Here is a 17500-nt window from a genome sequence, read left to right on the forward strand (position 1 = left end):
ATGACTAGGGGGGTGTTTATCAAATTGATAACAGAAAACAGATTTCTGTCTTGATAAACAACCCCCCCTCCAACTATAAAAACAAGTGGACAGGACTGGGAGGTTATTGAAGTTCTTCTTCTCTCTCACAACAAGTGTACAGGACTGGGAGGTTATTGAAGTTCTTCTTCTCTCTCACAACAGGTGGACAGGACTGGGAGGTTGTGGAAGACCAACTATTAGAGTTCATATGAATGTTTTTCTCCACTGTGTTCTTCTTCTCTCTCACAACAAAGGGGACAGGACTGGGAGGTTATTGAAGTTCTTCTTCTCCCTCACAGTGTTCTTCTTCTCTCTCACAACAAAGGGGACAGGACTGGGAGGTTATTGAAGTTCTTCTTCTCCCTCACAGTGTTCTTCTTCTCTCTCACAACAAAGGGGACAGGACTGGGAGGTTATTGAAGTTCTTCTTCTCTCTCACAACAAAGTGGACAGGACTGGGAGGTTATTGAAGTACTTCTTCTCTCTCACAACAAGGGGGACAGTACTGGGAGGTTGTTGAAGTTCTTCTTCTCTCTCACAACAAAGTGGACAGGACTGGGAGGTTATTAAAGTTCTTCTTCTCTCTCACAACAAGGGGGACAGGACTGGAAGGTTATTGAAGACCATAGGAAACTACTATACCTGATACTAACGTATCTCTCTCTCTCTCTCTCTCTCTGTGTCTCTCTCTCTCTCTCTCTCTGTGTCTCTCTCTCTCCCTCTCTCTCTCCCTCTCTCTCTGTCTCTCTGTCTCTCTGTCTCTCTCTGTCTCTCTCTCTGTCTCTCTCTCTCTCTCTCTCTCTCTCTCTCTCTCTCTCTCTCTCTCTCTCTCTGTCTCTGTGTCTCTCTCTCTCTCTCTCTCTCTCTGTCTCTCTCTCTCTCTCTCTCTCTCTCTCTCTCTCTCTCTCTCTGTGTCTCTCTCTCTCTCTCTCTCTCTGTCTCTCTCTCTCTGTGTCTCTCTCTCTCTCTCTCTCTCGTTCTCCACTCCCCCAGGTAACATCATTGGTTCGGGGATATTCATCTCTCCTAAGGGGGTGCTGGAGCATGCTGGTTCGGTGGGTCTGTCCCTTATCGTATGGGTGTGTGGAGGAGGCATCTGTGCTTTGGGCTCCATGTGTTACGCTGAGCTGGGGGTCACCATTCCCAAGTCAGGAGGAGACTACTCTTACGTCACAGAGATATTCGGAGGACTGGTGGGGTACGTGTCTCTATTTTTTTACATCCACAATCCTGATTAGGGAACAATCCAGAAACTTTCCCAGAATTCCCAGGTTTTTATCAGAAATGTCCAAAGGCCCCGTCTCAGTGTAGAAGGGAAGGAATTTCATTCCAAAACGCGATATATACATTTTCAGAAATGTTGGTAAATTGACAATTAAAACACATCTAGTAAAACATATAGAGCTATTATTGTTTCATCTGACTACAACGTGGACTAGTGAGAAGACTGGCAGGATTAATCTGACTACAACGTGGACTAGTGAAAAGACTGGTTAGGATTAATCTGACTACAACGTGGACTAGTGAAAAGACTGGTTTGGATTAATCTGACTACAACGTGGACTAGTGAAAAGACTGGCAGGATTAATCTGACTACAACGTGGACTAGTGAAAAGACTGGCAGGATTAATCTGACTACAACGTGGACTAATGAATAGACGAACAGGATTAATCTGACTACAACGTGGACTAGTGAGAGGATCTGCAGAGAAGAATGGGAGAAACTCCCCAAATACAGGTGTGCAAAGCTTGTAGCGTCATACCCAAGAATACTCAAGGCTGTAATTACTGCCAAAGGTGCTTCAACAAAGTACTGAGTAAAGGGTCTGAATACTTATGTAAATGTAATATTGCCATTTTTATTTTATTTTATTTAATGTGCTCAAATTTCTAAAAACCTGTTTTTGCTTTGTTTTTATGGGGTATTGTATGTAGATGTTTTTAAATCCATTTTAGAATAAGGCTGTAATGTAACAAAATATGGAAAAAGTCAGGGGTCTGATTACTTTCCGAATGCCACTGTATACAAAATGTGTTTTCTTTTCGGACATTTAAGCAACTTTTGGAACAATTCTATTGGGGTTTGACATTTGTTTTTTGTTAATTAATTTGCCGGTTAAGGATGAATTGAGTCGTATTGTTGGAGTGACATTGCCCCCTATTTGCCACCTCAGTATGTTTGCAGTGTTTCCTGTCGTTGGATCTTGGCTCTCTCCTTTTCATGAGCTGGTTTAGAACGTTTGCTCTTTCGGGTCAACAGGACCAGATATCATGTGCTCCAACAGGACTAGATATCCCAGGCTCCAACAGGACCAGATATCCCAGGCTCCAACAGGACCAGATATCACAGGCTCCAACAGGACCAGATATCACAGGCTCCAACAGGACCAGATATCCCAGGCTCCAACAGAACCAGATATCCCAGGCTCCAACAGGACCAGATATCACAGGCTCCAACAGGACCAGATATCACAGGCTCCAACAGGCTCCAACAGGACCAGATATCACAGGCTCCATCAGGAACAGACATCACAGACTCCAACAGGACCAGATATCACAGGCTCCAACAGGACCAGATATCACAGGCTCCAACAGGACCAGATATTACAGGCTCCAACAGGACCAGATATCACAGGCTCCAACAGGACCAGATATCACAGGCTCCAACAGGACCAGATATCACAGGCTCCAACAGGACCAGATATCACAGGCTCCAACAGGACCAGATATCACAGGCTCCAACAGGACCAGATATCCCAGGCTCCAACAGAACCAGATATCCCAGGCTCCAACAGGACCAGATATCACAGGCTCCAACAGGACCAGATATCACAGGCTCCAACAGGCTCCAACAGGACCAGATATCACAGGCTCCATCAGGAACAGACATCACAGACTCCAACAGGACCAGATATCACAGGCTCCAACAGGACCAGATATCACAGGCTCCAACAGGACCAGATATTACAGGCTCCAACAGGACCAGATATCACAGGCTCCAACAGGACCAGATATCACAGGCTCCAACAGGACCAGATATCACAGGCTCCAACAGGACCAGATATCACAGGCTCCAACAGGACCAGATATCACAGGCTCCAACAGGACCAGATATCCCAGGCTCCAACAGGACCAGATATCCCAGGCTCCAACAGGACCAGATATCACAGGCTCCAACAGGACCAGATATCACAGGCTCCAACAGGAACAGATATCCCAGGCTCCAACAGGAACAGATATCCCAGGCTCCAACAGGACCAGATATCACAGGCTCCAACAGGACCAGATATCCCAGGCTCCAACAGGACCAGATATCCCAGGCTCCAACAGGACCAGATATCACAGGCTCCAACAGGACCAGATATCCCAGGCTCCAACAGGACCAGATATCCCAGGCTCCAACAGGACCAGATATCCCAGGCTCCAACAGGACCAGATATCACAGGCTCCAACAGGAACAGATATCCCAGGCTCCAACAGGAACAGATATCCCAGGCTCCAACAGGAACAGATTTCCCAGGCTCCAACAGGACCAGATATCACAGGCTCCAACAGGCTCCAACAGGACCAGATATCACAGGCTCCAACAGGACTAGATATCCCAGGCTCCAACAGGACCAGATATCCCAGGCTCCAACAGGACCAGATATCACAGGCTCCAACAGGCTCCAACAGGACCAGATATCACAGGCTCCAACAGGAACAGATATCCCAGGCTCCAACAGGACCAGATATCACAGGCTCCAACAGGACCAGATATCCCAGGCTCCAACAGAACCAGATATCCCAGGCTCCAACAGGACCAGATATCACAGGCTCCAACAGGACCAGATATCACAGGCTCCAACAGGACCAGATATCCCAGGCTCCAACAAGACCAGATATCCCAGGCTCCAACAGGCTCCAACAGGACCAGATATCACAGGCTCCAACAGGACCAGATATCCCAGGCTCCAACAGGACCAGATATCACAGGCTCCAACAGGACCAGATATCCCAGGCTCCAACAGGACCAGATATCACAGGCTCCAACAGGACCAGATATCCCAGGCTCCAACAGGACCAGATATCACAGGCTCCAACAGGACCAGATATCACAGGCTCCAACAGGACTAGATATCACAGGCTCCAACAGGACCAGATACCCCAGGCTCCAACAGGACCAGATATCCCAGGCTCCAACAGGACCAGATATCACAGGCTCCAACAGGACTAGATATCACAGGCTCCAACAGGACCAGATATCCCAGGCTCCAACAGGACCAGATATCCCAGGCTCCAACAGGACCAGATATCCCAGGCTCCAACAGGATCAGATATCACAGGCTCCAACAGGACCAGATATCCCAGGCTCCAACAGGACCAGATATCCCAGGCTCCAACAGGACCAGATATCCCAGGCTCCAACAGGACCAGAAATCCCAGGCTCCAACAGGACTAGATATCCCAGGCTCCAACAGGACCAGATATCCCAGGCTCCAACAGGACCAGAGATCACAGGCTCCAACAGGACCAGAGATCACAGGCTCCAACAGGACCAGATATCACAGGCTCCAACAGGACCAGATATCACAGGCTCCAACAGGACTAGATATCCCAGGCTCCAACAGGACCAGATATCCCAGGCTCCAACAGGACCAGATATCCCAGGCTCCAACAGGACCAGATATCCCAGGCTCCAACAGGACCAGAGATCACAGGCTCCAACAGGACCAGATATATATTATTGAATTATTTCTTACATTGTTAGTCCAGAAAATCTTAAGTGTTAATACATACAGCCGAAGAAGAACTACTGTATATCATAAAGACGTCAACTTACCAGCTTTACGACCAGGAATACGACTTTCCCGAAATGGATCCTTCGTTCGAACCACCCAAGAGGCTGACCCAAAACAAAGTTGCCGCAGGAGAGGTAGACGGAGCGGCCTTCTGGTCAGACTTCGGAGGCGGGGCACACCAACCACCGCCCCAATGTCCAGTCTCTCGATAACAAGTCAGACAGAATTAGGGCTAGGGTTGCTTTCCAGAGAGACCCTCGAGATTGTAACAGACTCTGTTTCACGGAAACATGGCTCTCTGGGGACATGCTGTCGGAGTCGGTACAGCCACCGGGATTCTTTGTGCATCGCGCCGACAGGATCAAACATCTCTCATGGAAGAAGAAAGGCGGGGGGGGGGGGGGGTGTATGTTTCATGATTAACGACTCATGGTGTAATTGTAACAACATACAGGAACTCAAGTCCTTCTGTTCACCGGACTTAGAATTCCTCACAATCAAATGCCGTCCGTATTATCTCCCAAGAGAATTCAGTTATTGTCACTGGCTGGCGAAACTCTGGATCACTGCTACTCTAACTTACGCAATCCTCTACATGTTTACCAGTAATCATGTAAAAAAAAAAAGGCTGTGTTTTAATGTGTAAGTGGATTAGATATAAATTGTACTGGTAGTCTCCATGACACTCGTTACGAGTGAGAGCCTGAGTCCACAAAGATGTCACTTAGGTCTCCGAGGCAGGAGACTCTCTGAGTTCATGGAAAAAAATGTCAAATATGTTTTTTTGAGTTTTCCCCAGCACTCTCCACAGCTGCCATACAATATAAACAATGTACAGTCTACAGTCTATGCATATTTTGACCACGTCACCCTGGCTGTCTACATACAGTATAAGGTATATATATATATATATATATATATGTGTGTATATATGTATATACAGTATATATATACTGTGTATATATATATATATATATATAGTATATATATGTATATATATATATATAGTATATACGTATATATATACATATATATATATATATATATATATATACATATATGTATATACAGTATATATATATGTATATACAGTATATATATATATACTGTATATATAATATATATATATATATATATAATATATATATACTATATATATATATATATATATATATATATATATATATATAGTTTTAACAGTATATATGTTGTCTTCCAATAGGTTCCTGCTCCTATGGAGTGCTGTTCTCATCATGTACCCCACCACGCTGGCTGTCATAGCTCTCACCTTCTCCAACTATGTCCTGCAGCCGGTCTTCCAGAACTGTGTTGCTCCATACTTGGCCACTAGGCTTCTCTCCAGCATCTGCATATGTAAGTCCACAATAATAAACACTATTTAGTTGTAATACAGAATAGTAATGACTATTTAATAGTAGTACAGTATAATAATTACTATTTAATAGTAGTATAGTATAATATTTACTATTTAATAGTAGTATAGTATAATAATTACTATTTACATTACATTTACATTTACGTCATTTAGCAGACGCTCTTATCCAGAGCGACTTACAAATTGGTGCATTCACCTTATGATATCCAGTGGAACAACCACTTTACAATAGTACATCTATATCTTTTAGGGGGGGGTTAGAAGGATTACTTTATCCTATCCCAGGTATTCCTTAAAGAGGTGGGGTTTCAGGTGTCTCCGGAAGGTGGTGATTGACTCCGCTGTCCTGGCGTCGGGAGGGAGCTTGTTCCACCATTGGGGTGCCAGAGCAGCGAACAGTTTTGACTGGGCTGAGCGGGAACTGTGCTTCCTCAGAGGTAGGGAGGCGAGCAGGCCAGAGGTGGATGAACGCAGTGCCCTTGTTTGGGTGTTGGGCCTGATCAGAGCCTGAAGGTACGGAGGTGCCGTTCCCCTCACAGCTCCGTAGGCAAGCACCATGGACTTGTAGCGGATGCGAGCTTCAACTGGAAGCCAGTGGAGAGAGCGGAGGAGCGGGGTGACGTGAGAGAACTTGGGAAGGTTGAACACCAGACGGGCTGCGGCGTTCTGGATGAGTTGTAGGGGTTTAATGGCACAGGCAGGGAGCCCAGCCAACAGCGAGTTGCAGTAATCCAGACGGGAGATGACAAGTGCCTGGACTAGGACCTGCGCCACTTCCTGTGTGAGGCAGGGTCGTACTCTGCGAATGTTGTAGAGCATGAACCTACAGGATCGGGTCACCGCCTTGATGTTAGTCGAGAACGACAGGGTGTTGTCCAGGGTCACGCCGAGGCTCTTAGCACTCTGGGAGGAGGACACAAGGGAGTTGTCAACCGTGATGGTGAGATCATGGGACGGGCAGTCCTTCCCCGGGAGGAAGAGCAGTTCCGTCTTGCCGAGGTTCAGCTTGAGGTGGTGATCCGTCATCCACACTGATATGTCTGCCAGACATGCAGAGATGCGATTCGCCACCTGGTTATCAGAAGGGGGAAAGGAGAAGATTAATTGTGTGTCGTCTGCATAGCAATGATAGGAGAGACCATGTGAGGATATGACAGAGCCAAGTGACTTGGTGTTTAGTGAGAATAGGAGAGGGCCTAGAACAGAGCCCTGGGGGACACCAGTGGTGAGAGCACGTGGTGCGGAGACAGATTCTCGCCACGCCACCTGGTAGGAGCGACCTGTCAGGTAGGACGCAATCCAAGCGATGCCCAGCTCGGGAGAGGGTGGAGAGGAGGATCTGATGGTTCACAGTATCAAAGGCAGCAGATAGGTCTAGAAGGATGAGAGCAGAGGAGAGAGAGTTAGCTTTAGCAGTGCGGAGAGCCTCCGTGACACAGAGAAGAGCAGTCTCAGTTGAATGCCCAGTCTTGAAACCTGACTGATTAGGATCAAGAAGGTCATTCTGAGAGAGATAGCAAGAAAGCTGGCCAAGGACGGCACGTTCAAGAGTTTTGGGGAGAAAAGAAAGAAGGGATACTGGTCTGTAGTTGTTGACATCGGAGGGATCGAGTGTAGGTTTTTTCAGAAGGGGTGCAACTCTCGCTCTCTTGAAGACGGAAGGGACATAGCCAGGGGTCAAGGATGAGTTGATGAGCGAGGTGAGGTAGGGGAGAAGGTTTCCGGAAATGGTCTGGAGAAGAGAGGAGGGGATAGGGTCAAGTGGGCAGGTTGTTGGGCAGCCGGCCGTCACAAGACGCGAGATTTCATCTGGAGAGAGAGGGGAGAAAGAGGTCAAAGCACAGGGTAGGGCAGTGTGAGCAGGACCAGCGGTGTCGTTTGACTTAGCAAACGAGGATCGGATGTCATCAACCTTCTTTTCAAAATGGTTGACGAAGTCATCCGCAGAGAGGGAGGGGGGGGGGAGGGGGAGGAGTATTCAGGAGGGAGGAGAAGGTAGCAAAGAGCTTCCTAGGGTTAGAGGCAGATGCTTGGAATTTAGAGTGGTAGAAAGTGGCTTTAGCAGCAGAGACAGAAGAGGAAAATGTAGAGAGGAGGGCGTGAAAGGATGCCAGGTCCGCAGGGAGGCGAGTTTTCCTCCATTTCCGCTCGGCTGCCCGGAGCCCTGTTCTGTGAGCTCGCAGTGAGTCGTCGAGCCACGGAGCAGGAGGGGAGGACCGAGCCGGCCTGGAGGATAGGGGACAGAGAAAATCAAAGGATGCAGAGAGGGAGGAGAGGAGGGTTGAGGAGGCAAAATCAGGAGATAGGTTGGAGAAGGTTTGAGCAGAGGGAAGAGATGATAGGATGGAAGAGGAGAGAGTAGCGGGAGAGAGAGAGCGAAGGTTGCGACGGCGCAATACCATCCGAGTAGGGGCAGAGTGAGAAGTGTTGGATGAGAGCGAGAGGGAAAAGGATACAAGGTAGTGGTCGGAGACTTGGAGGGGAGTTGCAATGAGATTAGTGGAAGTATAGTATAAGATTTAGTAGTAGTATAGTATAATAATGACTATTTAGTAGTAGTATAGTACAATAATGACTATTGTAGTCAGCGTGTAGTGGCATCATATCTAATGAGGGTTGAGGTCCTGCCTGCCTGCCTGCCTGCCTGCCTGTCTGTCTGTCTGTCTGTCTGTCTGTCTGTCTGTCTGTCTGTCTGTCTGTCTGTCTGTCTGTCTGTCTGTCTGTGTCTGTTTGTCTGCCTGTCTGCCTGTCTGCCTGTCTGCCTGTCTGCCTGTCTGCCTGTCGGTGTCTGTCTGTCTGTCTGTCTGTCTGTCTGTCTGTCTGTCTGTCTGTCTGTCTGTCTGTCTGTCTGGCTGCCTGCCTGCCTGCCTGCCTGCCTGTCTGTCTGTCTGTCTGTCTGTCTGTCAGCTGCTGGTTTGAGCTTGTCTAAACCGGATGGAGCAGGGTTGGAGGAAGGTGTGTGTGTGTGTGTGTGTGTGTGTGTGTGTGTGTGTGTGTGTGTGTGTGTGTATAGTGTGTGTTTATGTCTGTGTGTGTTTGTGTAGTGTGTGTAGTGTATGTGTGTGTGTGCGGTCCAGCCCACTGCGTTGCCATAACACCATATGCCTGTGACCTCGGCACGTTGAAGGTGTAGTGGCGATGCAGCTCTATTTCTGGAGACAGAATGTGAAGCCTTTGACTTTCTTTAACCTGCCAGACGTGGTGCAAGCGTGTGTTCCCTGGATGTCAGTGCAGGACTTTCTGTGGTGTGTGTGTGTGTGTGTGTGTGCGTGCGTGCGTGTCTTCCCTGGATGTCATCGCAGGACTTTCCGTGGCGGGTATGCGATGTGTGTGTGTGTGTTAGTTAGCATACCAGCCCCCTTTTGCTTCGGCGTCCCAGGGCAGGCGCGTGTGCGTGTGTGTGTGTGTGTGGAGGGGTGGAGACGAGCCCCTGTGTTGCTGGCCCTCAATCACCTGATCAGTGTGTGTGTGTCAGACTACGTAATTGTGTGTGTGTGTGTGTGTGTGTGTGTGTGTGTGTGTGTGTGTGTGTGTGTGTGTGTGTGTGTGTGTGTGTGTGTGTGTGTGTTCACTGAATGACTTTCTGCGGACCAGTGTGTGTATGTGGGGCGGGGTGGAAGGGGGACGAGCCCCTGTGTTGGGACCTGACCTGACCCGTGTGTGTGTGTGTGTGTGTGTGTGTGTGTGTGTGTGTGTGTGTGTGTGTGTGTGTGTATCAGACTACGTAATGGTACCAGCCTTTGACTCCACCGATGACAGAAGGTCGTGTCCTCAAGGCCATTGTGTATTGTTTCCACGGTTGCCGTGACAGTTGCTATGACACCCTTGTCACTGGGTGACAGGCAGGAGAAAGTGGGCGGGGCGCGACCCTACTAACCAACCCTGGAGGGACGCGCGGGGACGGCCACGACCCTATTGGCTATTTGACATTCCGACTGTTTACAACTGATATATCTCTTCTAGATACACAATACCTCCTTTACAATACCTCCTCTACAATACCTCCTCTACAATACCTCCTCTACAATACCTCCTTTACAATACCTCCTCTACAATACCTCCTCTACAATACCTCCTCTACAATACCTCCTCTACAATACCTCCTTTACAATACCTCCTTTACAATACCTCCTCTACAATACCTCCTTTACAATACCTCCTCTACAGTACCTCCTCTACAATACCTCCTCTACAATACCTCCTCTACAGTACCTCCTCTACAATACCTCCTCTACAATACCTCCTCTACAATACCTCCTCTACAATACCTCCTTTACAATACCTCCTTTACAATACCTCCTCTACAATACCTCCTCTACAGTACCTCCTCTACAGTACCTCCTCTACAATACCTCCTCTACAATACCTCCTCTACAGTACCTCCTCTACAATACCTCCTCTACAATACCTCCTCTACAATACCTCCTCTACAATACCTCCTCTACAATACCTCCTCTACAATACCTCCTTTACAATACCTCCTCTACAATACCTCCTCTACAATACCTCCTCTACAATACCTCCTCTACAGAACCTCCTCTACAGAACCTCCTCTACAGAACCTCCTCTACAGTACCTTCTCTACAGTACCTCCTTCACAATACCTCCTCTACAATACCTCCTCTACAGAACCTCCTCTACAATACCTCCTCTACAGAACCTCCTTTACAGTACCTCCTCTACAGAACCTCCTCTACAATACCTCCTCTACAATACCTCCTTCACAATACCTCCTCTACAATACCTCCTTTACAATACCTCCTTCACAGTACCTCCTTTACAATACCTCCTTTACAATACCTCCTTTACAATACCTCCTCTACAATACCTCCTTTACAGTTCCTCCTTTACAATACCTCCTTTACAATACCTCCTCTACAGTTCCTCCTTTACAATACCTCCTTTACAATACCTCCTCTACACTACCTGCTTTACAATACCTCCTTTACAATACCTCTTTTACAATACCTCCTCTACAGTACCTCCTCTACAGTACCTCCTCTACAATACCTCCTCTACAGAACCTCCACTACAATACCTCCTCTACAATACCTCCACTACAATACCTTCTCTACAGTACCTCCTCTACAATACCTCCTCTACAATACCTCCTCTACAATACCTCCTCTACAATACCTCCTCTACAGTACCTCCTCTACAATACCTCCTCTACAATACCTCCTTTACAATACCTCCTCTACAGTACCTGCTTTACAATACCTCCTTTACAGTACCTCCTTTACAGTTCCTCCTTTACAATACCTCCTTTACAATACCTCCTTTACAATACCTCTTTTACAATACCTCCTCTACAGTACCTCCTCTACAGTACCTCCTCTACAATACCTCCTCTACAGAACCTCCTCTACAATACCTCCTCTACAGAACCTCCACTACAATACCTCCTCTACAATACCTCCACTACAATACCTCCTCTACAATACCTCCTCTACAATACCTCCTCTACAATACCTCCTCTACAGTACCTCCTCTACAATACCTCCTCTACAATACCTCCTTTACAATACCTCCTCTACAGTACCTGCTTTACAATACCTCCTTTACAGTACCTCCTTTACAGTTCCTCCTTTACAATACCTCCTTTACAATACCTCCTCTACAATACCTCCTCTACAGTTCCTCCTTTACAATACCTCCTTTACAATACCTCCTCTACAGTACCTGCTTTACAATACCTCCTTTACAATACCTCCTTTACAATACCTCCTCTACAATACCTCCTCTACAGTTCCTCCTTTACAATACCTCCTTTACAATACCTCCTCTACAGTACCTGCTTTACAATACCTCCTTTACAATACCTCCTCTACAGTACCTCCTCTACAATACCTCCTCTACAGAACCTCCTCTACAATACCTCCTCTACAGAACCTCCTCTACAATACCTCCTCTACAATACCTCCTCTACAGTACCTCCTCTACAATACCTCCTCTACAATACCTCCTCTACAGTACCTCCTCTAGAATACCTCCTTTACAGTTCCTCCTCTACAATACCTCCTCTACAGTACCTCCTCTACAGTACCTCCTCTACAATACCTCCTTTACAGTACCTCCTCTACAATACCTCCTCTACAGTACCTCCTCTACAATACCTCCTTTACAGTTCCTCCTCTACAATACCTCCTTTACAATACCTCCTTTACAGTTCCTCCTCTACAATACCTCCTCTACAATACCTCCTCTACAATACCTCCTTCACAATACCTCCTCTACAATACCTCCTCTACAATACCTCCTCTACAATACCTCCTCTACAGTACCTCCTCTACAATACCTCCTTTACAGTTCCTCCTCTACAATACCTCCTTTACAATACCTCCTTTACAGTTCCTCCTCTACAATACCTCCTCTACAATACCTCCTCTACAGTTCCTCCTTTACAATACCTCCTCTACAATACCTCCTCTACAATACCTCCTCTACAGTACCTCCTCTACAATACCTCCTCTACAATACCTCCTTTACAATACCTCCTCTACAGTACCTGCTTTACAATACCTCCTTTACAGTACCTCCTTTACAGTTCCTCCTTTACAATACCTCCTTTACAATACCTCCTTTACAATACCTCCTCTACAGTACCTGCTTTACAATACCTCCTTTACAATACCTCCTCTACAGTACCTGCTTTACAATACCTCCTTTACAATACCTCCTCTACAGTACCTGCTTTACAATACCTCCTTTACAATACCTCCTCTACAGTACCTGCTTTACAATACCTCCTTTACAATACCTCCTCTACAATACCTCCTCTACAGTTCCTCCTTTACAATACCTCCTTTACAATACCTCCTCTACAGTTCCTCCTCTACAATACTTCGTTTACAATACCTCCTCTACAATACCTCCTCTACAGTTCCTCCTCTACAATACCTCCTCTACAATACCTCCTCTACAGTACCTCCTCTACAATACCTCCTCTACAGTACCTCCTCTACAATACCTCCTCTACAGAACCTCCTCTACAATACCTCCTCTACAATACCTCCTCTACAGTACCTCCTCTACAATACCTCCTCTACAATACCTCCTCTACAGTACCTCCTCTACAATACCTCCTCTACAGTACCTCCTCTACAATACCTCCTCTACAATACCTCCTTTACAGTTCCTCCTCTACAATACCTCCTTTACAATACCTCCTTTACAGTTCCTCCTCTACAGTACCTCCTCTACAATACCTCCTTCACAATACCTCCTCTACAATACCTCCTTTACAATACCTCCTCTACAATACCTCCTCTACAATACCTCCTCTACAATACCTCCTTTACAGTTCCTCCTTTACAATACCTGCATAGTCAAGTCAACGCAGGTTAGCGTTTTTTGTCATGAATCTTGTTCTGTAGGCAGCTCTGCAGAGTGGTCACTAGCTGGCACAGCCACAAAGTAATACAACCTGTTTTACAAATGTAAAATAATTCAGGTACTCAGTTCGGCTTTAAACTTCCTCTTGAAAGTTGTCGTAGTAGAATGTATAAGGTGGCATTTCTAAATTGGTTAGGCCGTCGTCTGTTCTTCTTGTCATGTTAGTCATTGCATACATTATATATATATATATATATATATATATATATATATATATATATATATATATATATAAAACTTGTTGTAGCTTGCTAGTCACTCAAGCATTTTTACATTTTAGTCATTTAACAGACTCTCTTCTCCAGAGAGACTTTTACAGTAGAGAGTCATTTAACAGACTCTCTTCTCCAGAGAGACTTTTACAGTAGAGAGTCATTTAACAGACTCTCTTATCCAGAGAGACTTACAGTAGAGAGTCATTTAACAGACTCTCTTATCCAGAGAGACTTACAGTAGAGAGTCATTTAACAGTAGACTTACTGTCTTAGTAGCTACAACTCCTCAGTCCTCAGGACGTCTGTGTCCCTGAGATAATATACTAAACGTTCTAAACGCCCTTTCCCATAATGTTCTGTACACTGACCCGGTCTGACGGGCTGGCCTTTCCCATAATGTTCTGTACACTGACCCGGTCTGACGGGCTGGCCTTTCCCATAATGTTCTGTACACTGACCCGGTCTGACGGGCTGGCCTTTCCCGGTGCCGTAACGTTCTGTACACTGACCCGGTTTGACGGGCTGGCCTTTCCCGGTGCCATAACATTCAGTACACTGTCCCGGTTTGGCGTTAATGGGACACCGGACCAACGTGCCAACAACCTGGTGGCAGACAGAAAGAGCCCCTTCTTAAAGGCCAGGGTTTTTTCCCCAAATGGCACACTATTCCCTATGTAGTGCGCTACTTTTGGATCGTAGTACACTAACATATAGGGAATACGGCGACATGTCTTGTCCCCTGGGTTTTATTTGTCTGCGTTGGAAGCAGTTTGTTTTGGGGGTTTAGGGGGTCTGACAACCCCTCTTTGGGGAGGAAGCAGTTTGTTTTGGGGGTTTAGGGGGTCTGACAACCCCTCTTTGGGGAGGAAGCAGTTTGTTTTGGGGGTTTAGGGGGTCTGACAACCCCTCTTTGGGGAGGAAGCAGTTTGTTTTGGGGGTTTAGGGGGACTGACAACCCCTCTTTGGGGAGGAAGCAGTTTGTTTTGGGGGGTTTAGGGGGACTGACAACCCCTCTTTGGGGAGGAAGCAGTTTGTTTTGGGGGTTTAGGGGGTCTGACAACCCCTCTTTGGGGAGGAAGCAGTTTGTTTTGGGGGGTTTAGGGGGTCTGACAACCCCTCTTTGGGGAGGAAGCAGTTTGTTTTGGGGGGGTTAGGGGGTCTGACAACCCCTCTTTGGGGAGGAAGCAGTTTGTTTTGGGGGGGTTTAGGAGGACTGACAACCCCTCTTTGGGGAGGAAGCAGTTTGTTTTGGGGGGGTTTAGAGGGTCTGACAACCCCTCTTTGGGGAGGAAGCAGTTTGTTTTGGGGGGTTTAGGAGGACTGACAACCCCTCTTTGGGGAGGAAGCAGTTTGTTTTGGGGGGGTTTAGAGGGTCTGACAACCCCTCTTTGGGGAGGAAGCAGTTTGTTTTGGGGGGTTTAGGAGGACTGACAACCCCTCTTTGGGGAGGAAGCAGTTTGTTTTGGGGTTTAGGAGGACTGACAACCCCTCTTTGGGGAGGAAGCAGTTTGTTTTGGGGGTTTAGGAGGACTGACAACCCCTCTTTGGGGAGGAAGCAGTTTGTTTTGGGGGTTTAGGGGGTCTGACAACCCCTCTTTGGGGAGGATCAGTTTGTTTTGGGGGTTTAGGGGGTCTGACAGACTCTCTTTGGGGAGGAAGCAGTTTGTTTTGGGGGGGTTTAGGAGGACTGACAACCCCTCTTTGGGGAGGAAGCAGTTTGTTTTGGGGGTTTAGGGGGTCTGACAGACTCTCTTTGGGGAGGAAGCAGTTTGTTTTGGGGGTTTAGGGGGTCTGACAGACTCTTTGGGGACCCGGCACTTCTGTGATGGATGAAGTAGAGGGAGGGGTGGCTGTCCCAAACCCCCTGCACCCCTCTACCCCTCTCCTGCCCTCCTCCTGCCCCCCCTCTACCCCTCTCCTGCCCTCCTCCTGCCCCCCCTCTACCCCTCTCCTGCCCTCCTCCTGCCCCCCCTCTACCCCTCTCCTGCCCTCCTCCTGCCCCCCCTCTACCCCTCTCCTGCCCTCCTCCTGCCCCCCCTCTACCCCTCTCCTGCCCTCCTCCTGCCCCCCCTCTACCCTCCTCTACTCCTCTCCTGCACCCCCACTCCTGCCCCTCTCCTGCCCCCCTCTACCCCTCTCCTGCCCTCCTCCTGCCCCCCCTCTACCCTCCTCTACCCCTCTCCTGCCCCCCTCTGCCCCCCCTCTACCCTCCTCTACCCCTCTCCTGCCCCCCCACTCCTGCCCCTCTCCTGCCCCCTCTACCCCTCTCCTGCCCTCCTCCTGCCCCCCCTCTACCCTCCTCTACTCCTCTCCTGTCCCCCCTCTACCCTCCTCTACCCCTCTCCTGCCCCCCTCTGCACCCCCTCTACCCTCCTCTACCCCTCTCCTGTCCCCCCACTCCTGCCCCTCTCCTGCCCCCCTCTACCCCTCTCCTGCCCTCCTCCTGCCCCCCCTCTACCCTCCTCTACTCCTCTCCTGCCCCCCCTCTACCCTCCTCTACCCCTCTCCTGCCCTCCCACTCCTGCCCCTCTCCTGCCCCCCTCTACCCCTCTCCTGCCCCCCTCTGCCCCTCTCCTGCCCCCCCTCTACCCCTCTCCTGCTCCCTCTCTACCCCTCTCTACCCCTCTTCCTGCCCCCCTCTACCCCTCTCCTGCCCCCCCTCTACCCCTCTTCCTGCCCACTCTCTAGCCCCTCTCCTGTCCCCTCATACCCTCCCCTGCCTCCTTCGCCCCCCCCCCCCTTTAACCCCTGTGCACCCTCCTCTCCCAGGAGACAGACACCCTGCTGTATCCCAGCTTGCTGCTGCTGTTACTAAACACATTCATACAGGAAGTGGTTACATACTTACACTGGACTACACTACACTGAAGCTGGTTAAGCAAACCAATCAGCAGAAACAAAGGAAGTGTTTACAGTCTCTGAGATTGTGTTTTTGTTTTAATGGCTTCAGGGGTGACGTTTCCCCTTAGGCACAGAGCTGGGATCAGGTTCCCCAACCGTAACCTTAACCATTAGCAGGGAACAGGAAGTAGGTCTTCCCTGTGGCTCAGTTGGTAGAGCATGGTGTTTGTAATGCCAGGGTTGTGGGTTCGATTCCCACGGAGGTGGCCAGTACAAAAACAAAAAAAAATGCATGAAATGAAATGTATGCATTCACTACTGTAAGTCGCTCTGGATAAGAGCGTCTGCAAAATGACTAAAATGTAAAAAAACTGACCTAAGACCAGTGTCTTGGGGGTAACTTCACCCTACTCTGTTGTTATGGTCTGTGTGGATAATAATATGTAAGACAGAAAAACAACTGATTCAATACTAGGACAAGTTTCCTCTGTTTCAGTTTAATGTGTCTCTCTCTCCCACTGGTGATTGCCAGGTGTATCACCTCCTCCAGCAGCAGATAAAATAGAGCCCTCTGAGTGGAGGGATACGTAGACACCAGACAGGCCCTCAGCCAGCCCAGCCATGCTGTTCTGATTAGCCACGTCGTGATGCATCTAAACTCACTGAGATGGAACATGTGATTCCACTTGTGTCGAGAGAGATGAAATGCAAATTAGGATCAGGCTAAAAATACTTGAATCAGTTATAGATCCCATTGCCCTTCATGGTTGTGAGGTCTGGGGTCCGCTCACCAACCAAGAAATCACAAAATGGGACAAACACCAAATTGAGACTGCATGCCGAATTCTGCA

General features: G+C 48.1%; 1 protein-coding gene across 1 annotated transcript in view; it reads left to right on the plus strand.

Annotated features, from left to right (window-relative positions):
• Nucleotides 1-17500, plus strand: part of slc7a10a (solute carrier family 7 member 10a) — a 79353-nt gene that overhangs the window by 16001 nt on the left and 45852 nt on the right. Inside the window, exons 2-3 of the mRNA XM_029768619.1 lie at nucleotides 1015-1219; nucleotides 6025-6176. Of these exons, the coding sequence (XP_029624479.1) occupies nucleotides 1015-1219; nucleotides 6025-6176 (357 nt within the window). The remainder of the gene's footprint in view (nucleotides 1-1014; nucleotides 1220-6024; nucleotides 6177-17500) is intronic.

This window comes from Salmo trutta, chromosome 12 (genome assembly GCF_901001165.1).
Source record: "Salmo trutta chromosome 12, fSalTru1.1, whole genome shotgun sequence".
NCBI lineage: Eukaryota > Metazoa > Chordata > Actinopteri > Salmoniformes > Salmonidae > Salmo > Salmo trutta.